General features: G+C 57.8%; 3 protein-coding genes across 3 annotated transcripts; 2 read left to right on the top strand and 1 right to left on the bottom strand.

Moving 5' to 3' along the window:
* Positions 1-129: 129 nt before the first annotated feature.
* DL89DRAFT_261616 (uncharacterized protein) lies at positions 130-939 on the bottom strand (the record flags this gene model as incomplete). The annotated part of the gene is made up of 1 exon (XM_040885850.1): positions 130-939. One exon carries the CDS (start codon positions 937-939, stop codon positions 130-132), a length of 810 nt encoding a protein of 269 aa, XP_040739442.1.
* Positions 940-11,763: 10,824 nt separating this feature from the next.
* DL89DRAFT_271540 (uncharacterized protein) lies at positions 11,764-12,452 on the top strand. Its single transcript, XM_040888929.1, has one exon. The coding sequence runs from the start codon at positions 11,789-11,791 to the stop codon at positions 12,080-12,082; it is 294 nt and encodes a 97-aa protein (XP_040739441.1). The 5' UTR covers positions 11,764-11,788; the 3' UTR covers positions 12,083-12,452.
* A 5,040-nt stretch (positions 12,453-17,492) lies between these two features.
* Positions 17,493-18,123, top strand: DL89DRAFT_144613 (uncharacterized protein). Its single transcript, XM_040883489.1, has one exon. The coding sequence runs from the start codon at positions 17,566-17,568 to the stop codon at positions 17,965-17,967; it is 402 nt and encodes a 133-aa protein (XP_040739440.1). The 5' UTR covers positions 17,493-17,565; the 3' UTR covers positions 17,968-18,123.
* The last annotated feature ends 5,791 nt before the right edge of the window (positions 18,124-23,914 follow it).

Raw genomic sequence — 23,914 nt, 5'->3', positions numbered from 1 at the left:
AAAGAGCATAGGCGGATGCTCTTCGAGATACACGGCTTGGTTCATCCAAGTCGGCAGGAGTAATAAGCAGAATATTAAGAGGCGCGCAAATGTACTGGAGGATATGGAGCATAGGGTGAATGGAGGCATTCACATGTGTGCTATGTTTTCATACTGACACAGGCGATGGAGAAAAATATACAACCCAATTCCCTGGCCAGCACTTGCAAATGACATATCAGCCCAAAAGGAAAACAATAACAATAACAACAAACAAGCGCGAGGCGCGCTACTTACAGAGCGCTTGCGGGGTCTTTTGACCGTGCAGGTGAAAGCACAGTGCGACGTTTGCCGAATATACTCCATGGTATCATCATCAACACTCGTTGACATGCGCTCGCGGCGAATTGTCATGAAGACCATCAAAACCTCGTACGCCTTGCGCGCCATGTCGATAACCAGATCGTCAGACGGCTGGGCGTTGAACTTGTTGCGCTCGGGCCGTACTGGGCTAGCAAACTGCGCCAGCACGTTGCACTTGTCCGTGACGTCCTGAAGCTCGCCCTTGTATTTGGTCAGAATTCCCATGGGCTTGTCGCTGTTAGCCGATTCCGCCGATGCTGACGCGAGGGCTTGGTTTCCCATTGGGTGTGTGAACAGCGCTAGATCCGCTGTGGAGCGGGTGCTTGGGGCCTGGAGTCGCCAGCTGGTGTCGATGGGGTTGCATGTGCACCACCAGAGACCTGCTCTGGCTGCTGGCCAAGCCTCGACATGCTTGGCGGAGCCAGATCCGCGGCAGCGCCCGGCGGTTGGCCGTGGGCAGTCACTGTTGCGGTGCAGGCTGCTATTGTTGTGGGTGGAGGTTGTGGTGGCGGCAGGGGCCTCCGCTATGGACGATGCAGCCCCTGTGCCTAGCGATATGCGGATGGTTTCCAGCTCACGAATCGTGGGCAGCACCATTGGCGGCTGGTCAGAGCCAGCCGGGCGAGCTACAGGATTTTAATAACAAAGAGGGGAATGAGCTTTGCGTCTGAAGTACTGAGCACAAGAATTCAGGCTCAATTGGTCCGGTTCTCCAGGACACCCCACCCGCCGCTATTGGAAGGCCGAGATACTCCTCAGCCCGCAAACAAAAGGCCAACGACTGTACCTTGCAGTCACTGGCCAGCTCATGCGGGCCTTGTTTGAACCTGGTCCGCACACAAGGTTCAGGTCCATTTGTGTTGCTGCGGGATGTGTATGAAGAATGCGCGGGCGAAAATGTACTTCGAAAAATAAAAAGCAGTAAAAGTGCTGAAAAATATTGGCTGGAAGGGCAAAAGACGGAACGAGAAAGAAGGAGCAAAAAAAGGAAAAGCGAGTGCACCTCATCGAGATTTTCCAGATCGTAATAGCCGATGTGAGATTGCACTGGTACACAGAGATTGACCTCTGCCCGCACCAATAGCACGAGCGCTGCCTGCTATTTCGCGCCTGCTACTTCGCGCCTGCTGCACTGGCGCATATTGAACCACCATAGCCACTCTGCAATATGCCTTTTCGGTGCTCTCCCTGGTGGAGCAACCCGACATGACGTCGAGAGCTGGCCAACAAGAGGCCAGGCAATTCTGCCAATATATATTTCCCACTTGCTATTCGCATTGCTCTTGAACGGGGCATTGTCAGCCTGTGTGTCGTATATCACCAATGAATCGGCCACCTTGTCCTCGACAACAACATCCATGTGCTGACCTTCCCAAGCCTCCAGCCCTCCTCGGCGCTTCCCATCATCTCCAATTCCTGCTTGGTTGTGCGTCTCCGAGTGCTCTCAAACACCACCTGCAGCGCCTGGCTCGCGTACTTGTCGACGTTCTGCTGGTCGTGGAAGAAGTTCCAGATCTTGAGTGGCACGCTGCCCCAGCCGGTCAGGTTCATGTGCGAGATGTAGGCCGCCGCTGGCAGCTCCGCCATCGGCTCTTGCTTGACATACTCGTCGTATCTGACAAAGACAGGCGCAGGTTCCGGCGGTGACACCGGGGTGGGGGCGATGTCACTAGTGGCGACAATGGCGCCCGCTGTGTCTGTCACCTGCACAGCCTCGCTGCCCTCGCCTTGTACGACAGGTGTAGTATCGATGCGGCGCTCCTCAGCGGCCTGCACTGCCTCCTGCTCCTCGGCCTTGACCTTGACCAGCGGCGGCACAGTGCGGTTGAGCGACCCGACAGCGCCCTCGCTGATGCCATTGACTACCTCCACCCACGTCTCTCGGCCAATGGCCACCACATCCATGATGCCTGGATACGGTTCCGGCTTCCACTTGCCCAGCTCCGGCAGGGCCTCTCCCGGATTCTCGCCGCGCCTATTCCTTGCGTCCCTCTGCTCGTTCTCCTTGGTCCGCTCGTCGATTGTCTCCCGCACATTCTCAGCACGCCCGTCTCGTCGGTCTCCTCCAGATGCTTGCGGCGTCTCTCCTTGATCTCCTCAGCGATCCGCGAATGCACTCCTCCACGCACCACCTTCTCAATGTCATCAACAGTCTCAGTATCGTTCACCAGAGTCAGCTCGTAGTCCAGCGCCCCGGCCACAAAGACCGGCAGAATGTACTCTTCAAAGTGCATCCGCGCCTTGCGTGTGCCCAGCTCGGCCCATGGGTGCTGCAATATAGACGTGCACCTTGCGGGGCGTCTCCAGCGCCCCGATCGGCTCGTTGGCGACGTGCGCGGCCCGGGCGCAGTAGTAGTCCAGGCGCCGCTTGCTCTCCTTCTTGTTGTACTGGTGGAAGCCAACGAGCCAAGCACGCCGCCCCAGAACAGCAGCGTGTTGCGCGACGGCACCTTTTTCTTGACGCTGGCGATGAATGCGCTCATTATAAACCCCGGGCTTGCTGAAAATGTAATTCTGGAACCAAGCTGCTTGCAAAAGCTGCGCCTGAATTTTTTTAGCGAGAAAAGATAAACCAGGCTGATCGTGGTATATTTGCCAAGAAAACATGCTTGATCTGAATTCCAGCGGATCAGCAGCCTACTTCTTGGACTTTGTCTTGTTCGCCTTCTCTTTGCGCTTCTTGACTGCCTTGGGCATCTTGGTCTTGCGCTTCTCGCGCTTCGCCTCCTTGGCCGCCTGCTTGCGCTCACGCTTGGCGTCCTTGTCCTCATGCTTTTTTGCCCTTTAGGTGCGGCTCGCCATCAGACTCGCTGTCGTCGCCGTCGTCGTCATCATCGTCATTATCATCATCATCGTCGTGGTCACCATCGCCGTCCTTTTGCCCCTCGCCATCATCCGCTTTTTGGCCTGTCATTTCCTTCTGCGCAGGAGCATCCTCAACAGCACCATTCGCCACATCGTCGGCTGTGGCCGTGCCAGGTGCCTCTTCCATTTCGGGCTGCGTCTCGGTGTTGGTCGACGACAGATTCAGGCCAACGAGCTTGGAATAGATCAGATCCTCCTGTCCGCCGGCATTGATCTTGTGCACATCACGCACATAGTCCACAACCTCCTCCAGCGTGCGCGGGATATACGACTGCCTAAACACCTCGTCGTCGGCTCTGAGCTTGGCCAGCTCCTCATCGGGGATCTCGGCCATCTCGCTCTGGATCCGATCTAGCTCTGCATCAATCTCCTCGTTTGTGTTGCCGATAGCCTGGTCAGTAATGAACTCAAACAGCCGGCGCAGCGACATGGTACGCACATTGCCGCGCTTGCGGAAGAACTCGGTCACGTTGTTGCAGTCGTGCCGCAAAAAGTCCAGAGCGTACGGATGGTCGTGCTCGACGGACTGCGAGACATCAATGATATAGAGCTGCTTTGCGTGGTACAGGATGTTGTACTCGCTCAGATCGGCATGCACGAGCTTGCACACATGGTACATGATGCGCATGTCGCGCACCAGCTGCAGGTAGAGCATCGGGAACCGCGACTGCGGGATCTTGGCGTCCTTGAGGCGCGGGTACGCCCAGCCCTCAGCTGAGCCCAAAAAGTCCATAACCAGCACGTGCTGCCGGAGCACGATCGGGTTCGGCGACGGGATCCCGGCGTTGTGCAGCCGCTTCAGATTGCGCATCTCCTTCTCTGCCCACACCTTGACCATCTTGCGCGGGTTGTGTCTCGAATAGCCGTGCCGGAACCGGTACTCGCCCGACACATAGCGGTCGCGGTCCTTGAAGATCAGAATCGACGTCTTGTAGATTTTGATTGCACGGTGCTCGCCCGACTCGGTCACCCGCGTGGTACACGTTGGCCTCCTTTCCCGTGCTGATGCACCCGTTGATCTCGTAGATCACGCCCTGGTTCAGGAGCTTGAACAGAATGATGCGTGTGCGCGGGTCCAGCACCTGCTCCGTCGTCGCCCGGTCTGCCTTGTCCTTGTGCGGCGTGTTGGCCGCCCCCTGGCCCTTGCGGCTCCCTGAATTCGCGTCTTTGCCCATCGTGAATTCGTCCAGGTGGATGCGGCTCGAGTACTTGCTCAGATCCACGCTCTTCAGGTTCACGTTGCCGCTGATACTCGGCTTGGCCGCCTTGCCGGCGTCCTGCGCGGCCGTCGCGGCTGCCTTGGCTGGCACAGTGTGTTTTGGCTGTGACCGCTGCTGGACCACCTGCTGCCGCATCTTGTTGTACTGCTTGGTGAAGTCGCCGCCGTTCTCGCCCCAGTTCTCTGTGTACCCGAGAAGGTCGTCGGCGGCGATCTGCGCGTCGTAGTCGGACTCGCTCGAGAACTCGTCGTAGTACTCCTCCTCGTTGAACTGGTCCGCCTGGCTCTCAATAGTCGACATGCTTGGCCAAGAATGGAAAATAGTGTTTGGTGGTTTTGCGATACTGGAGGCAGAAGAACCGAACCCCCCGCGGCCATGCCTGAGCCTTGCCGAGAATAAAAAACAGAAAAAAAGCTGGGAACCAGCCGGTTTAATAAATTTTTGTGGCTAATTTCGATTGTAATCAGAAGATCTACGATTCCGCAGGAAACGACAGCCTGAAGCCGTGGACCGTGCCGCGGACCCGCTCGTCTCCCGGATCCTCCTCGAACATCGGGCCCACGTACTCCTCGACCACACGCTCGGCCTTCAGCCCCAGCTCGCTTTCGGCCCGCTCAATGAACTCCATGTCCTTGGCAGCCAGCCACGGGCGGTGGTGCGTGAAGAACACATACGCCTCGCCGCCCCTGGATGTTGCGCTGGGCTTGGTAATCAGCTGCCGGCACGAGTTGAGCAGATGCGTGTGCTCCGAGTGGTTGAACACCAGGTCGGACAGAATCAGCACGTCAAACGTCTTGTGCTCGTTGCCCGACAGCCCGGCAATCTTCTCGATCTCGCTGCCCCATTTGAAGCCCTCGACCACCACGGCCCCGCTGGCCAATTCCGCCGGGAAGTTATCCTCCACGTTCTGCCGGATGTTCTCGACCAGGTCGGCGTCCGGGTAGTCGGTGATCACCACCTTTTGCGCGCCATCGCACACGGCCACCAGCGACGGCAGTGCGCCGGCCGCGCCAAACTCGACGACCGACTTGCCACGCACGATCTCTTTGCGTGCGTCCAGGTAGTTGGCAAACAGCTTGGCAGCATTCCACAGGTAGTGGCCCCAGAGCGGGTGGGAGCCGAGCAGGTTCACGCGCAGAACAGAGGGCGTGCCGGGCTCGACCAGATCGGATTGCCGGGCGAACTCTTCGCGCTTGGGCTCAGGCTTGGGCGGGAAGTAGCCCTCGGGCTCCTGGAACATGTCGTTGTCGCCGAATCCCTCAAAGTCGCTGCCGTCTGACATTATGGCTGATAGGAGATATGTGCTGTATGGAGAAGGGATATGTGGCCGATGTGAAGCGCAACACGGTGGACGCCCCCGAACACACGCCAAAGCAGCACCCAGACCACCAATACCGAGCCCCAGTTTATGGAGAAAATTGCGGTTGAGCTAGCGTCGAAAAATCACATTGCGAGCTAAATGATGTAAAAGGCGACTCTACTCGTCGACGAAGAGGAAGGAAAGCATACAGCACAAAAAAGATAATATGGTTAGGGTGGAAGAGGAACTAAACTGTACAGGAATCCAAAATAGGCGGAGAGGCGAGAAAGAAACGTTAGAAAGAGCTTGCTCCAGGAGCTTCGCAGGGCGGGCAATCTATCCACGCCCCGCGGCGTTGTTCATTGAGGCGGCGGCAGCGCCGTTTCCAGACGCCTGGTGGTGCGCAGCCTGTGGTGGCGCGAGCGCATGGTGGTGCAGATGGCTGCCGCGCACCAGCCCGCCCGCAATCCGTGCGCTCTGCGGGTGCAGCAGCGACTGGGCGCCCGGCAGCGGCGAAAAGTAGCCCGACGCGCGTCCCAGGTGCACCTGCTGCGGAGGCAGCGGCGAGGCCGGCGGGTACTGCTGGGCACCCAGCACGCCCGTCGACAGGGACGAAGCCAATGGCGCAGCGGTCATACCAGACTGACACTGCTGCTGCTGCTTTACTGCCGGCTGGTCGTACATGTGCGCCAGCGACGGCAGCGAGCGCCCCGCCAGCTTCTGCATGGTGCTGGTCAGGTTGGTCATCGAGCCCCCGCTGTTTGCTGTCGACGCACTGTCGACGCCGTGCGAGCCCAGGTGCGCCGACGAGGAGCCGGGCGTCGGCGTCGCTGTGGTAGCGGTGGTCAAGGTGGGCGTTGTGTTGACGTCCACAGGAAATCGGCCAGCTGGCGGCAAGGGTCCCGACGACGCCAGGTTCATCAGGTGCCGCTGCTGCGCCTGCGACGGCGCGGACGAGTAGGCACCACTGCTGGTCACCGGCGCCAAAGCCACCGACGTCTGGTGCGAGTGCGACAAGCTGCTGTTGCTGTTGCTGCTGCTGCTACCCATAGCGGCTATCGGGTGCTGCTGCTGTGGCTGGTAGGGCGGCAGCAGGCTGGCCGAATGCAGCGACGACGCAGAGCTGGCACCAGAGATCTGGCTCGGATGCGACGACATTGGCGGGAGCGTGGTCTTGCTGTACTGCGCATGCTGGTGCTGGTACATCTGGCTGGCCGACGACTGATACTGCTGGCCCGGCGGATGTGCTACCATCATCCCGCTGCTCGAATGGCTGCTGCAAGCATTCGGTCCACGATACTGCTGTTGCTGATAGACTGAACTGCTGTGGCCTGGCTGCGACACTGGGATCGCCATGCTGGGCAGCCCTGCGCTGACTGGAGCCTGGTACTCGGGCAGAACCAGTGGGTCGGGGAAGTAGCCAGAGTCAATAGGCTTACCAGCCTTCCTGGCCTGCTGCTGCTGCTGCTGCTGCGACCCATTGCTGTGCTGCTGCCGCCACCCATAGTAATCATGGTGCTGGTCATAGGACGAGCTTGCTGTCACGGTGGACACGCTGTGGATGGAGCTTGCCGCCGGGTGGCTGTATCCGGCGCTGGAGCTGGAGTTCGGCGCGAGCCCAGTCATCTGAACAGACGGGTGCGGATGCGGTGGCGGCCTGCCGACCTGCTCTTGCGGGTGTATCTGGGGGCCAGTCAGGCTTGGAGCCTCGCGAAAATAATACTGTGCGTGCTTGGCTTGCTGCTGATGTACCTGCTGCTGCTGCTGCTGCGGGTGCTGCGGGTGCTGCATGTGGGGCTGCGTGTACATGGCAGGCGCGTTGGGCGGCGGCTGGAAGTCGCCAATGTGAGGCATCTCGCGCTTAGTTGATGCATACGGGTACCCAGGAGGAACTGCCGGGTGATACTGCGATGAAGCCGCGGCTCCTGATGTATACACCTGCTGGGGCTGCTGCTGGGGCTGCTGCTGTGGTTGTTTCGGCTGTTGCTGCTGGGATGGCTGCTGGTGGTGGTGCTGTTGTTGCTGTTGCTGCTGTGAAGAAGCCACCGATGACGCTGACGTAGTGGCCGAAATCGGCGCTGTAGGCATCTGGACAGCCGCAGGCCGGCTCACAAGGCGGCCATCAGGGCCAACACGATGCCGGAAGAACTGGTGCTGGCACGCCTCCTCGGCAGTAATCCTAGCCCTGGGGTCGAACTGCAGCAGCCGGTTCAGCAAATCATGCAGGTTGGCGTAGATTGGGTTAGTCGACGGCGACACAATCTGGCTCAGCGCACGCATCGACCGGACGCCCTTCTGCGACACCCGCGGCTGCTCCGGCGGTGGGTACCGCACGGATCCGTCGGACCTGAAGAACTTGCTGCGCAGATCCGGCTGCGTTGCCCGCACAATGTGCGAGGGAGCTGCGCCCACCACAACCTCCATCATAGCCAGGTGCTCGTGGTTGTCGTGAGTCTGGAACAGCGCCTCGCCGGTCAGCAGCTCGATGATGATGCAGCCAATCGACCACATGTCGCATGGGAACGACCACCCAAGGTTCAGGATGATCTCGGGCGCCCGGTAGTGCCGCGTCGAGACCACCTGCGAGTGGTACTCGTTGTCGAATGTGGCACTGCCAAAGTCAATCAGCCGGATGTTGGTCGACTTGAGCATGTGGGTCTGCACCGTCTGGCTGCGCCCAAACGGCACCAGGTCATAGGCCCCGCTCTCGAGCAGAATGTTCTCTGGCTTCAGATCCGTGTGCACCAGGTTGAGCCGGTGCAGGAACGCGACGCTGCGCAGGAGCTGCTCAGCAAACAGCTGCACGTGATGCAGCGAGAACGGGCGGAACTCGTTCTCCTTGAGGAAGTCAAACACGCTGGGGCCCAGCAGCTCAAACACCATGCACACGTGGTTGCGGTGCTCGAATGTCTCGTTCAGGTGCATGCACTGGTACTTGTTGGGTGGGTCGTTGCGCTGCAGCGTCTGCAGCACGCGCACCTCGATGCGGGCCGCGTCGCGGTACTTTGGCACCGCCCGGATCACCTTGACGGCGACCAGGCGCCCCGACTGGCTGTCCTCGCACTCCATAACCTTGCCAAACGTGCCCTGCCCAAGCAGTCTCCGGATCTTGAACCGCGGCGTAAACTCACGGCCCGGAACCACAATGTAGTGCCCGTCGCGGTCGTCGCACGGCTCGGCCTTCTGTTGAACGCGATGCATTCCGTCAGCCAATGTGTACCCGGGATATTGTTGCGGTTTGGTCGGTTTGGCATTGGGGAGCGCAGGCAGTGCCCGGTTTTGCACCGATTTGACAGCAATGTGTTGCGGAGGATGGACCCCGGATTTGATTGTCGGTTTGGTTTGCAGGGTGCGTGAGTCGACCATCGACGATTTGGTGTTCATGTGTTGTGGCGGTGTCGGCGATCCACCGGTGGTCCGGAACCGGGTTGATTTGGTTGGATCGTTGTGCGCAGAATTGTCGACGCGGTTGTTGCGAGACGACCGGAAAAACGAGGCGACCAGCGAGAGGACAGACATGGCAGAGTATGGGAAGAGTGCTTGCAATTGTTAGTACAGGATGGCGTTTGAAATGGAGAGCGCGATGGCATATACAGAAATACTGGGCTGCTGGAGAAAGTGCGAAAAAAAAAATAAATAAATGTGGCCAAAATACAAAAGTTGGTGGAGGGAGCTGAGCTGTTGTGCAAGGCAGGCTTGGCTTTGTCGTCGTCGCCGTCCTCAAGTTAGGAAGGGGTATATAAGACTCGCCCGATAGCGGTTGCACAATGTTTTCTCTATTCCACAGCGAGTAGCGAGGTGGTGCTGCCCACTGGCGATAACTGTTCTGCAGTGCGGCGGGTATCTGGACGGGCAGAGAGGCGGAATGGAAATGTGAAAACTAGAAGCACTGTGTGACCCTGAGGATAAACATGCCGCGGGCGATTGGGCATAGGCGAGCACGCCGGCGTTTATATTTGACGCGGTCGGCCAAAGAAAACAGGCGTGCAGAGCGATCGGGGAGAAATGCCGCCGCCAAGCGGACCCTGGCTGCCAGTGCATTGGAGCTGGGTAAACCACATCTCGCAGCAGATCGCTGAGAGGGGGAGGGGGCGATAATGGCGTCCGCCCCTCAACAGAGAGCAGTCGCACTGTCAGAGCACCTCTCCCCCTATCGCTCCCAGCCAGTTGATGCACGGACGCAAGCACCAATGCCCGCGGAATGCAGCCCGAGGCGTCGGTGCCTAGACACCACCGCTGCGCTTTCTCCCGCAGCATAGCCCGTCGCCGGCCAAGAGGCGATATCCCACTGATCGCGAATGCGATGCTCTCTCCACAGGCCTCAACACAAACAAACAAACAACCCCACCCGGGTGGGCAAAAGAGGAGAGAATGCAGAAACGCGCAGGCATGAATGCGGGGAGGCCAGTGTTGGGCCCATCCGCACGAGCAAGCTGGGCATGAATGATGGCGACCCATGCAAAACCTCGGGCCCAAATGGACAATATCGGAATGTGCATTCCAAAGCTGGCCCAGGCGAGAAAAATAGCGAACACCACTCTCCCTTCGCTTTGCTCTTTTGACGCGTCGTCTGGTCAATTGGGGGAGCAAATCCCTTGTGTGCTTTGAAATCTTCCGCTTTTTTCGCAGAGCAATGAGGGGAAAGGGCCCACTATTATGCCAGCCCGGGATCGCGCTTGCAGCGAGCGAGAGAGAGAGAGAGAGAGAAAAAAAAAAGAGAAAATGTGCACATCCTGCACCATCCAGAGCAATGTAGACAAGACATGTGGGACTTACCTTTGAGCGCTGCGTCGCGCGGGCACGACCTCCCCGCTGAGTCTTGGCCGCTGCTGCCTTGCGCTGCCGCTTGGCTGGCGGTGGAGGCGGGGCTGCTGCTTCTGCTGCTGCTGCTGCTGCTGCCTCGGCTGCTGTTGTCTGTGGAGCTGCCGGCTGCTGGGCAGGAGGAGCTGCCGCTGCCGCTGCTGCGACAGCCCGTGCTGCCTGATACAAAACACTGGATGTCCATGCCGGCTGCTGCTGTTGCTGCGAATAATATACGTTGGGGTGTGCGCTGGCAGAGCCAGTAGTAAGCGGCGGCTGCTGGGATATTGTCGCTGCATACTGCTGCTGCTGCTGCTGATGGTGGTGGTGGTGGTGGTGGTTAGAGGAAGGTGCTGTGAATGAGAAGGTGCTGTAGGCAAACTGCTGGTGGTTTCCGGCAGCGGCTGCAGAAGCAGGCTGTTGTTGTGGTTGTTGTTGTGGTTGCTGTTGTTGTTGTTGCCGCTGTTGCTGCTGCTGTTGGTACACCATCTGTTGTTCCAGCTGTTTCCGCTTGGCTGCGTTCTGGACAACGGATCTGGTCAGGTAGCGTGGTTGCGGCACAATGTCGGTTGCTGTCGCAGTGGAGGATGAATTTGTGACTGAAGGCGCCGAGGCATGCGGCTGCGTCTCTTCGGCAGCGGCTACAGTAGCAGTCGTGGCGGCAGCGGCGGCGGCAACTCTTGAAGAAGATGCAGCAGTTGGAGCTGTAGTGGCTGAAACCGTGCCTAAAGCGAATAAAAAAGGGAGATTAGGAAGAGGGAAATGTCCAAGATAACGACGCTTCGCTGTCCAAAAGAGATGCCCATTTTTCTCTCTTCGGCCTGAGCAAGATTGTCGCATTTGCGGAGAAGAAAATGGATACTTTACCGTCGTAATGCGCAGTGCTGGCCAGCTCTGATCGTGGCGACGCATAGTGCGAGACACCGGGGTTATGTACAGTAACGCTGCTGTTGCTGCTGCCGTCGTCGAATCTAGTAGTGTCGTAGAGCGAATTGTAATATAGACTGGGGGCGTGTTCGTTGTGCGCTGCTGGCCGCGGCATGCGGGGCTCCGACTGCTCATCGCTCTCGCTGCTCGAGTCGTGAATGACAATCACTTCGTTTGGCAAAATGTGGAATCCGCTGCCATGATGCCCAGCGCCCGCCCTGTCGACTCCCGCACCAGACATGTAATCCTATATAAAAATTAAACGGGCAAGACGCGCGCACAGGCTGGTGAGTAAAAAAAAGCAAGTAGAGATTTGGCATGGAGAAAGCGGAAAATGGCCCTCTGCATTTCTGCCTGCGTGTGTGCGTGCGGGTGTGCATGTGTGGGAGAAGCAGCATCAAAGCAAGATGTGAGACTTGTTTGCCGAGAAAGGGGTGTGCTGGTTTCTCGTGGATGTCGTGAGGAGAGCAGCAGCAAGAAAATGCGCAAGAATAACGTGGAGAAAATGAGAGCGGGAATGCTGTGTGGGATGTCTCGACGATGGGGCCAAGGCCCGAACGCAGCAAGAGCAGGAAACAGGGCTGGAGGGCGTGTGAGCGCGAGGGGGAGGGAGAGGCCCGTATATTGAAAATAAGTGCTCATATACACCCTGTCTATTCATTCATTCTAGCCCAAGCACCGGCCTACTGCCCGCGCCTTCTTTCAGGCCGGCCCTGTGCCATTCTCGCTGCCTGGCAAAAGGGGAATATTCAAGACAGCCCTTTTTTCGTCTCTCCCCTAGCACCACGGCGGCAGCAGCGAGAGAAACAAGAGAGGGCCATGAGACACTTTTGCGATGTAGACGAGCGAAGAGAAAAATGACAGCAATCCTGCCAGAGGGGTGATGAACGTGCAGCTTTTTTTTCCCATCCCGTTTTATCATGCAACAACAGGCCCATGCTCGCCTGAGACGGGCTGCAACAGCGGCATCAGCAAAGCCTGGCCGCCTGCCTGCCTGCAAACAGCCCGCCCACAACGGCCAATGGTGGGCGATGGCATCCTGCTACAGAGAGCGAGGAGTGCTGTGGTCCTTACCTGAGCGCAATTTGCCGCTTGTGCCGTGTGTATACCCGCTGGCAAATACAAGGTGACGGCCCTCTGTGCAGGGGCGGTGTGGTTTGTCCGAGGAAAGTACGCGCGTGGCCCTTGCTACCCACGTCGTTCCTGAGATGTAGCGTGTGGTTCCGGGCTGTCGCTAGCTGCTTATCCCTGTTGGCGGCGCCGAAACGGAAAATAAAACCCTCTGAGCGATGATTATAAACAATACGGAAAGGTGGGTTCTTGGTTGTGCCGAGAATGCAAGCGAGCTGAAGTAATTAGAAGGAACCGATTCTAGGCTGCAAAAAGCTGGTGGCAAATAACAGAGGGTGGAAGGAGGAGGAGGTTGGAGGATATACAAGAGAAAGAGGGGGTGCAGAGGAAAAGAGGAAGGCGGGTGCGAGGAAGAGAGGAGGGGGAAGGCCAACGAAAAAAAGTAAAGGTTGCGTGAAAAAGGCGATACTGGCACAGAGCGACAAAAAATAGAAGATTTTCTCGAAAATAAGGGCGAGTCCGCCCGTTTATTGCCAAAGCAAAAAAGAAATGCCCAGCCAACAAAAACACGCAGGCGAGAATGGGACGCCATTGTGAAAGAGGGCTCTGAACTCATGCCCCCACCACCACTGGCCAGCACGCAGCAGGCTCCCCGTCCATTCCGAATTGGCAAGGGCGGCGTCTGCAGCGCCTTTTGACACGAGCGGTGTCCGGGAAAGGTGCATCTGACTTGCAAGCGGCGCGTCCCTTTGGCCGCTCGCAAGGCAAATCCCCCCACCAGCCGCGCAGAGGAGAGGGACCACGCGCTGAGCCAGCCCTCCTCCACCGCCCGCACGCACGCAGCCAGCAGCCGTATGTCGCTGCAGCCCCCATGATGCGCAACACACTCACACCACCAACAGCGTCGGCACCAGCACCACCTCAGCATCAGCAGCGGCCGAACGCCAGTGGCCTTCCGATTGCTGGCTCGACCTTGCCATCCCCCCAAATGACCATGTACCGGGCCACCAGCGATCTTCTCCATCCCGGCCCCTCGCCTCCCTCCCCATGCCGCTCCATGCTGTGCGCTGGCCCAAAGAAGGGAACGCGTCCTTTTTTGTAAACAACAGCTAATACCGCTTGGGCGCTATTCTCATGAACAGCACCAGCACAAAGAACACTGATACAACCACCAGCACCGCCAGCCACGTGATCCCGGTCGTGCCCCACGCCTGCTTGCGGTACTTGCTGAGCCGCGAGCCCTGCTTGTCCATGCTGGCCAGGTTGCTGCCCAGCGCCTCGGCTGTCTCATCAACCACATGCTTGTCGCGCTCAATCACATCGCCGAAAGCCCGCGTATTCTTCTTCAGAATCGACGCCATTTGCACCAGATCATTGGTCAGATCCTCCTGCGTCGACCGCTGCGACTTTAGCAGCCGCTCGACGCCCTCTACCGTGTCAGGCACCACCCCGCGACGCCGAAGCCCGTCCATTTCGCCGAGCAGCTCTACAGGCACAAGATGCCGTCGCTCAGCTTCACATTTCTGGCAGACTCGGTCTGCGCATATGTATGTCGCTTCTTACCTTGGCGCTTGCCCGACAGCGACGAGTGCTCCCGCTTGATTGCTCTTGGCGCGCCGCCTTCCAGCCCCAAGCTCTGAGTGTGTCTGCTTTCGGGAGTCTCTGCAGCATCAGCCGCAGCCACCGTGCAGGCGTCATTGACTACCACTGCGTCCGAGTGTTTCTCCTCCTCCTCCTCTTCTTCCTTGGCCTGTTGTGCTGGCTGCTTCTCGCCATTCCGCTGCTTCAGCCACTGCATCATTTGCGTCTTCCGCTCGATCCACGGCGACGCCTTTTCATTGACATCCTCCGCCAGGCTTTTGCACTGCTCTGGCAAATCGCCCTCGAGTGCGCTGGCAACTATTCTCTCTATGTTTGCAATTCGCCGCAGCTGCTCGGCATCGAGCGGCTCTGTGAACCCGTCGGCCAGCTGCTTCTGGCACCGCTGCAGGCTGCGCTGCACATACACGCCCTCGTCCGTCAATGTTACAGCCATGTCAGGATATGATATTGCTATGTGCTTTCAATTCCCGGAAAGAGTGCAGACCTTTTATATGCGGCTCAAGCTACAGTGTGGAAGAATGCGAGAATAAAAGACAGCTGGGGGTTGGCTAGAGGGACTACGTGGCGGGGCGTGCCAAGCCGCCGTGCCGCACACCCACGCCCCCGCTTGTATGCTGGTCAATCACGCCTGCAGGACTTTTGGGTTTAAAAGTCGGCCGGGCGCGGATCGATGCTGCCAAAGGTCGCCAGCTGGCCAAAGTACACCGAGACGGCCTTGAGAAACCCGTTTATCCGGTTCATCTCGATATCGCACGGCAGCGCCGGTGTCAGAGCAGCCAGGTCCTCTGGCCTGCAGTTGCGCGGCAAAAAGCACACCACATTATCCGAGATCAGCCGGGCCCGATCCACCCACTGCTGCCCTGTCTTGACTGGCAGCGCATCCAGATCAAACACCTTCGTGCTCTGGTACTCGGGCCCTCCCCACGGCGGACTCAGAAACACCACGTCAGCCTTCAGCGACGGCGCCAGCTCGTAAAAGTCGCCCAGGATGAACTCGATGCGGTCAGCCACGCCATACACCGCTGCGTTGTTCCTGGCCATCTGCAGCCTGCCTGGATCAACATCGATGGCAATGACATGCTCGCACCACTCGGCAAACTTTATTGCATTGCCACCCACGCCACAGAACGCATCAACGACGCAGATACGCCCAAAGTCCTCGTCCTGGCTGCGGCTGTTGTAGAGCTGCGAGATGCGCCGCGCTGTGTGCTCGGCAATCGCCTCTGGCGTCACAGAGTACCAGCCCTCGTTGTCGATCTGGATGCCCTCGTCGAAGCGTGAGAAGTAGTCGAATCGCTGGTTCCAATATTTACGCAGCTTGGGCGCCAGCGGCCCGGCTGCAGATTCTTTTCTGGCAGACTTCTCCTGCGGATGCCCTCGCCGGCCTGTCCTTCCCGTTACAAGCTTCAGGCGCTTATTCGCTGTGCCGTGGCCTGCTGCGCCCTCTGGGCTGCTCCTCTTCTTCCTGGTCATGGTGCTTGGAAAGTCTGGGGAATGGGGGAAAAAGCCGGGTGTGTGTGCAAGAAGCGCAACACCGAGCCTGCTGCTGCTGCTGCGATGTTTCTGGCAAAAGCATGCCTGTACCTCGGGCCACCCGGCTCACAGCTCGGACCAGCTCGATTCCAACCATTTTTCGCTTCGGCTCGCGACACTTACTCTAATCTTGGGCATGCAAACCTACTCGTCGCTGCTTTCTTGCCTCAATTCAGCATACTTTCTCACATTTCCCACTCCACAAAATGAGCGCAATTTCGGGACACTCGGACAAACAGCAGTTCAACACACCGGTCATGATCGGCTGCGGCCTCGCTGGCGCTGCCGCTTGCGGGATTATGCTCAAAGTGCTCTCCAAGGGCAGGGCGTCGGGCGGACCAGCGCTGAAGGGCGTGACCTCGGTGCCCAAGCAGTTTGTCAAGGGCGGGTTTGACCCCAAGATGAGCAAGCGCGAGGCGGCGCTGATCCTGGGCCTGAAGGAGTCGTCGCTGACCAAAGACAAGGTCAAGCGGGCCCACCGCACCATCATGCTGCTCAACCACCCGGATCGTGGCGGCTCGCCATACATGGCCACCAAGATTAACGAAGCCAAGGAGTTTTTGGAGACCAAGGCCCGTCTGCGGTGAAGCAATATAGATTCTGACCGCTGATTTGATTCAATGCGAGCTTTTGCATACTAGCCTTGTGGAGAAATATATGCACGACTGTAGTGCGCCAGCATGTGATGTGGTGGTTCGGAGGAACGAAGGGGGACGGCAAGACATGCAGGATTCCCGCGTGGAGCGCCTAGCCAACAACACAGCCTGCTCCTCAGATAGAGCAAATAACCCGCGGCTTACATTAACAGGCAAGGCCTCGCGCTCGATTGCCTGTTGAAGAATGGATGATTGCTTGAAGGGGATGTATAGCTGCAGCCAAGCTGTAAGGTGGGAAACATGCTGCAATATGCCTCCACATGCTCTTGCCCAAAACAGCAAGGTGGAATGCAAGCGACGGCTGCATTCAGCATTGCTACACCCCTTCCTCTTCCTTTTCTCTCTCGCTTTTGACGAGAGATGTGGGCAGGTATAAAGAAAGAGCAAAAGATAAAAACGAGTGCCTGGAAGTGTAGGCTGGCCCGTAGTTTTTATGAAACGGGAACAGATTGTCCTGCTCTGCGAGCCCGGTCAATTAACAGTACACGAACCCAGCGCTTTTGCAGATGGGCGACGATCCACACGCGTCAGCACAGCCAACCCGGTCCCTCATTTTCCAATGTGATAACCTCAGCTGCACATAGCTTTGCATATTGCCTGCGAACCAGGGCTGAGTGGAGAACGGAAAAGATGGTTGTTGACAATCAAGCACCCGAGCAGGCTGGTCGGGGGATCGGCAGGCAGGCCTGGCGGTAGCAGCGACAAGACGTCCAATATTTTCATCCATTTTTCTAGGCAAATCCAATGCCAGCAAGCATTAGGCGAAGGACACAAGGCAAAACGCAGTGTTCAATTCCATCCAAGAAACTACAAGATGAGCCTGCTTTCTTTTTCCGTTTCTGCTGCCCTGGGCATATTTCGTTCTTTTCTTTGCACGCTAGTTTATTATCGTCTATATTTATTCATTGCCATTCTATTCATATCTTTCAGGCGTCGTTCTCCTCTTGGCAACTGCCTTACCCGCCGAAAAAAAGACGTAAAAGAGCGATACCACCTGGATATTGCTCGTCTGCTCCCTGAACGCGACCAGACACAGCAGTGATCTGTCCTCCTGAACCTTAGTATTGTGTAAGTATATCCACTGCGTTCTTTCACCCCTTCCCACACCAGCATGCGTACCAGCATGCGTACCAGCATGCGTACCAGCTTGCTGGCGTGGTTTCACGGCAGTGCAAAGCAGGGATGTGCTGCTCGTGAGCCCGTATCGCACTTGTGCCTCTGGCCAAAGCAAACATGGACCCCTCCACAGATGGCGCAAACACCATTGCTGGGCCCATCTCCGCTACGACCTTGTTTTTGTTTACTGCTGGCCCCTGACAAAACGACCAGCTGTGAGGCAGGGTGTGGAGAGAGGCTTGCCTGTAATCGTGGATTACGTGCAGTTCTCCAACGGCGCTCTTGGCAGCTATTCGGAATTCACGCCCCATTCGTCTGCCGCCCGCCTCAGCCAGATGCAAGCGCATTAAAGGCTGCTGCTGCCTGGCGCCCTGCCACGCGGCAGTCTCTTTCTCTTTCTCTCTCCTCCTCCTTGCCATTACCTCATCGCTGCCTCATCTCCCATTCCCCTGCCGCATATACCGAGGCTTTGCTTTCCAAGCTGGACTGCATCTGCTTCGCTTGTGCTGTGCTTTGTGTGTGTGTTTGTTTTTGAGCTATTTTTATTTTGGTGGCCTCTCTGAAGCGCTCAGATCCTGGATATGATTGCTTTTTCTAGGATGTGGTGGTGGGGACTGGCGGGACCGCTTCCTAATTTGTTTTGCGAAAAAAGGTTCAATTTATTTGTTTTTGGCCGAGAACGGGGTTTCTGCTTCTCGACCATCGACCATCGACTATCGATGGGCAATGGGCAATTGCTATTGACATTGATGTTGCTGGTGACTCGGGCCATTCTACGCTTGCTCTTTTTCTTGGATCCCGCTCAGCCTACAGGGTTATCTCTGGCTGGACCGCGAGGCGGACCACATGTCTGAGCCGCTGTATGCTGACGGTCTAGTCGCATTATTTCCCACAGCAGGCTGCAGCGCCACCTTTGCCAGCTGTTGTTCTTGCCACCCCGCTACCACCACTATCCCACCAGAAGAAAGAAACGCATTATACCAATTTTTACGTCTTTTATTCAACCGCAGAGCACCTCTTGTCATTTTCTGTCCCAGTCTGACCACGCGGTGTACGGATTGACGACCTTCGCTTTCCTTTCTCCCCAATCTTTTGTCCTTTGGGACTATTTTGTCTCTCCTTGCCTCCCGTTTGCGAGTTTTTGCCCTTCCCCAGTCTTGCCCAGCTGATTTTTCTTTCTGCCTGGCACAAGACCGAACAAAAAAGGAACCACGAAATAATAATAGGAAACCGGGTCTACTGCGTTCCTCTTTGCCTGTTTTCAGTCTTTTCGTCCCTCCAAACCTCATTTCTATGGCATTCGCTTCCACATTCCCCTCACTCATACAGCCTTCTCTTATTTGCATCGTCTCATAGATTTATTTTTCCATCGCATATACTTTATTTCACCACACATACACGACGATGTCGCACATAATGGGCCGCGGACCGCGCGACAGCACAGTGATTCCGACGATGAAGTGCGCGCAGTGCAACCAGGACGTGCACATCCGGATGATCGGACAGCACCAGTGCCCACAGCAGCCCGTAGTGCCCTCGCTACCAGCAGCATATGCCAGCCGGGGGCTGAGCACGATTTTTGACGGGCCCGGCATCAACCCACGCGACAACTTGGAGCATTTGGACGAGATGCCCGCGCAGCGCACACCAGCAATGTCGGCGCAGGCGCGCAAGGATGTCGAAAGCAAGGCGTTTCCAGCAGCATACAAGCCGGCGTTGAACTTCCTCGCCGAGGCTCCGGATGCGCCTGACGATTTTGATTTCGCAAGCATACTGCCTGGCTCGACGAGTGCGGCACACAACAACTCGGGGTTCTTTGACCACGACCCGCACTCGCAGATGAACGGCAGTACGGCGTCGATTGATGCGTATATGGCGGGGCTGCGCGGTAGCAGCGATCCTGTGGTCACGGCGGGCAATTATTCAGCAGACGCACAACATGAAGGCGGTAGCATGGGCGTGTACGACAGTAGCGAAGGGATGATGGGCAGACAGTCGCCGATGCCGATGCCGATGTTGCAGCAGAAACAACAGAAGCAGCAACAGCAACAGCACCATCATCACCAGGGCATTGACCGACGGTCACCAGCCCCTGCCCAGCAAGGGATGTTTGGCGGAGATGGGATTAGTCCTGGACTAAAAGCAGCAAAGTCACTCAACATACCGAAAACCAGCAAGCCAGATATCTCAGGTAGTGTTGCCGAAAAGGTTGCGTCGCTGCAGCGGTCCCAGTCGGAGGTGCAGTCTCCGCGCAGCCGCCCCGCTAACTTTGGTGTTGAGATGTCGCGGAGCAATTCAACACGGCTCGAGGAGGCACGCGAGCAGCTGCTGAGCTCACTCCCCCCGTCAAACTCCCGGCCAGGCTTCAAGAGCCCAAACGAGACACCTGTGCCGTTGACAAAGAGCCCCGTGAACAAAACACCAGCAGACTCAATCCCGTGGCAAAACAAGGCTGGTGGTGCAAGCCTCCCGTCTACAGTGCACAATAAGAGCAGTGGCTCGAAAGGTACCGGTATCCTGCCCACAGTTACGAAGGCGTCGCGGTCACAGACAGACAACAGCACCACGAACAAGCGCATTGACGTGGGCATTGTGCCAAAGACAAAACCCCCAACGCTGCCTGTGACAGCATCGCCGCCGTCGTCAATGAAGAAGAAAGGCGGTGCCAACTACAAACTCCCAACTCCTACTGCCGACAGCCAGATCCGCATTTCGCGTAAAGGGTCGGTCCAGACCGATGGCGGACCATCGGCTCTCTCTGCTCCTGCTCCCTCTTCAACTTATTCGCCTGGATCACCAAACGCTATGCCGCAGGATTCGTCCATGCAGAGCTCGTTCGACATTCTGTCGTCGCTTCTGAACGAGGTTCCAACCAGCCCAACCCACCACCATGCACCGAGCGCCAGAGTGCACCAGCCTCAGCCGCTCAAACCCGCGCCCATCTCTTTGCCACGCAATAAACAGCCCGGCGGCACAGCTAGTCGAGGTATTCCACTGTCAGCTGTTGGCAAAAAGTCGAACAGTCCGCTGGCTGCGCTTGACACGCACGGGGCGATAGCTAGCGGGAAGCTGACTGGCGGGCCGAAGAGCGCGTCTGGGGGCAACTCGGCCGGGTCACTATCGGCCAAGAGCGGCGGCCGCACCAACAAGCTCGACCTGCTGCTCGATGACCTGATGGATGAAATGCAGGCTCTGAATGTGGAGATGCGGACGGAGTCGGACCGCGACAGCATGGCAAGCAGTACGGCTAGCTTCCGGAACTCACCGGCGTCGCCCACACACGACAGCGTGCTGGCACAGAATACGCGCAAGACGCGGCTCAATAGCACGGTTAGCACCAGTAGCAGCAGCAGCACGCTGTCCACAGGCGCCGCGTGCTTCGCATGCCGCGGTAGGATTGGCAACAGCAGCCCAGTTTGCGTGGGCAATCACGTATTCCACCGCATGTGCTTCCGATGCACCGAGTGCGACAGGCTGCTGGATGCAAACAACCCCAGCCTGTTCCAGGTCCCCGGTGACGGCGACTCCGTCAGCTATCTGTGTGAGCGCCACCAGCCACGTCATACTCATGGCCACAGCCACAGCCGGCAAAACCATCAACAGCAAAATCAGCCGGACCTGTCAAAGTACCAACCAGTTGTTCCCAAGCCTGCTCCTAACAACAGCAGCAGCAACAAAAACACACAGCATAGCCATCCTCATCACCATCACCAACATCAGGCACAACCTCAGGCCGCTCACCAGCATGGTACAGCCAAAAGCAGCCCTGTGTGCAAGTCGTGCTTGCAGCCCTGCGGATCAACCAAGGACTCGGTCCACGCACTAGATGCGTGGTGGCACCGGCGGTGCTTCACCTGCCAAGAGTGCCGGAAACCGTTCCCCGACAAGTCATTCTATGTGTTTGAGCAGATGCCGTACTGCCGCTTCGACTACCACCGGCTCAACGGGTCGCTGTGTGCGGCCTGCCACGACCCGATCGAGGGCCCGTGTGCACAGGTCTATGAGGGCCGGTTCCACCCGCACTGCTTTGCGTGCGACGTGTGCAAGGACCCGCTGCGTGACGTCTATTATAACCTGAATGGGCGGTTCCTGTGCGAGCACCACATCCAGCAGCAGCAGTCTTTCAAGATGGCCAACAAGCGCAAGACTGTGTTTGGCCGGGTGTGAGCCCACGATCGCTTTCCTCGCCCGCATCTCCACGCACCCATACCACCTCACCTACTTTTTATTTCGCTTCACCTTATTTCCTTCTATCCCATGTCGACAAATGTAAACACTCTTCCTCTTTCACGCTGCTATGGTGTCTGCACTGCTGCGCCGCAGAAGAACGCGACGTGCTAGATTTAATCGCCAATCCTGGCGATGTGATCACTTGTAGGCTTTGTTGACAATAAAATCGGCACCGAGTTTTTCTGGCCGGCAGCCGTCTTTTCGTGCTTGGCCCGACTTTAACATTCTTCATTTAGCGCATTTACCCTCTCCTTAAACCACAAACAAAATGGTAAGCCAGCATGCAGATGTCTGCCGCAGATTCAGCACCAACTCCCCCGGCTTCTACTAACAACATCAGTCGCCTGCACGTAGTCTAACGACCAGAACCGTAAGCGCCCGGCAGACCCGGTCTCGGACGACGAGGACCGCGAGGCGTACCCGCAGACGCCCGGTGGAGGCTTGTTATTTGGTTCCAGTTCGCCGGTGCATATGGCTGAAGACCCAGCACTGCCACCGTCCAGCCCACCACCATTTTCGCCATTCCCCGGATTCACACAAGAGGATGATAACGAAGACGAGCTCGAGCGGGACCTACCTGACCGGCTCGGCGACGTTGATCTAGACGAAGAGATCCACGACGAGGGCGAAATGCTAGCACTGGAGCAAGAAGACGAGGAGGGAGAAGATCTATTCGGCCCAAGCATGGAGCGCGACTACCGCTACAACGCTGAGCTTGACAAGTATGACGAGGAGCTTTTGGACGAAACCGAGTTTGCGGCTATGGACCCAGCGGCCAGGGCACGCGTCGAGGCACGGCTGAGGCGGCGTGACTTTGAGGAGGGGGTTGGCCAGCCCAAGTCGCGTATCCCGCTTGCATTCATGCAGGACTTTGAGGACGAGGAGGACGCCCGGCGGTTTGGGCGTACGCGGCGCCGCGGAGCAGGCGCACTCGAGAGCAAGCATGCCCACCTGCTTGATATGGCCATGGAGGTGCGCGACGAGGAGCGCGCGCTGACGCTCGATGACTTGAAGGACATGAAGGGACGCACAGTGGCCGCGTGGGTCAGCGAGTCGGGCCCGCGCCAGACGATTGCCCGCGAATTCCGCCACTTCTTGCTGTCGTACGTTGACGACAAGGGCGCTTCGGTGTATGGTGAGCGTATCCGACAGCTGGGCGCTGCCAACGCCGAGAGCCTCGAGGTCACGTACTCGCACCTGGCCCAGTCGCGGCCGCTGATCGCCTACTTTTTGGCCAATGCTCCGCGCGAAATCCTGGCCATCATGGACGATGTGGCCATGGATGCTGTCCGGACCATGTTCCCGGACTACGCACGAATCCGGTCTGAGATCCATGTGCGCATTGCTGAGCTGCCAACGACGTGCTCGCTGCGCGACCTACGCCAGTCGCAGCTCAACTGCCTGGTGCGCATCAGCGGCGTGGTGAGCCGTCGCACTGGTGTGTTCCCCCAGCTGAAGTATGTGAAGTTCAACTGTGGCAAGTGTGGTGCTGTGCTAGGCCCGTTCTACCAAGATGCAACTACCGAGATCAAGATCAACATGTGCGCCACGTGCCAGTCCCGCGGTCCGTTCACGCTCAATTCGGAGCAGACGGTCTACCGTAACTACCAGCGCCTGACCCTACAAGAGACTCCGGGTTCGGTCCCACCTGGTCGTCTGCCGCGCCACCGCGAGGTCATCTTACTCTGGGACCTCATCGATTGTGCCAAGCCTGGAGAGGAGATTGAGGTCACTGGCGTCTACTCGCACACGTTCGATGCCTCGCTCAACACGCGCCAAGGATTCCCGGTATTCAGCACCATCATCGAGGCTAACCACGTGTCGAAGCGCGCCGACGAGTTTGCTGCCGTGCGTCTGACAGAGGAAGACAAGCGTGCAATCCGCAGCCTGGCCCGCGACGAAAATGTCGGCAAGCGGATTATCAAATCCATTGCCCCCTCCATCTACGGCCACGAGCACATCAAGACTGCACTGGCCCTGTCGCTGTTTGGTGGTGTGCCCAAAGACATTGGCGGCAAGCTTCGCACCCGTGGCGACATCAACGTTCTCCTGCTTGGCGACCCAGGTACTGCCAAGTCACAGTTCCTGAAGTACATCGAGGGCACAGCTCACCGTGCGGTCTTTACCACTGGCCAAGGTGCCAGTGCCGTTGGTCTCACTGCCAGCGTACGCAAGGATCCTGTCACACGCGAGTGGACGCTTGAAGGCGGTGCGCTGGTGCTAGCCGACCGTGGTGTATGCCTGATTGATGA

Source organism: Linderina pennispora (genome assembly GCF_002104995.1).
Source record: "Linderina pennispora strain ATCC 12442 chromosome Unknown DL89scaffold_50, whole genome shotgun sequence".
Classification (NCBI taxonomy): domain Eukaryota; kingdom Fungi; phylum Kickxellomycota; class Kickxellomycetes; order Kickxellales; family Kickxellaceae; genus Linderina; species Linderina pennispora.
Note: the sequence above shows the minus strand (reverse complement) of the source record. Positions and strands in the feature narration are given on the sequence as shown.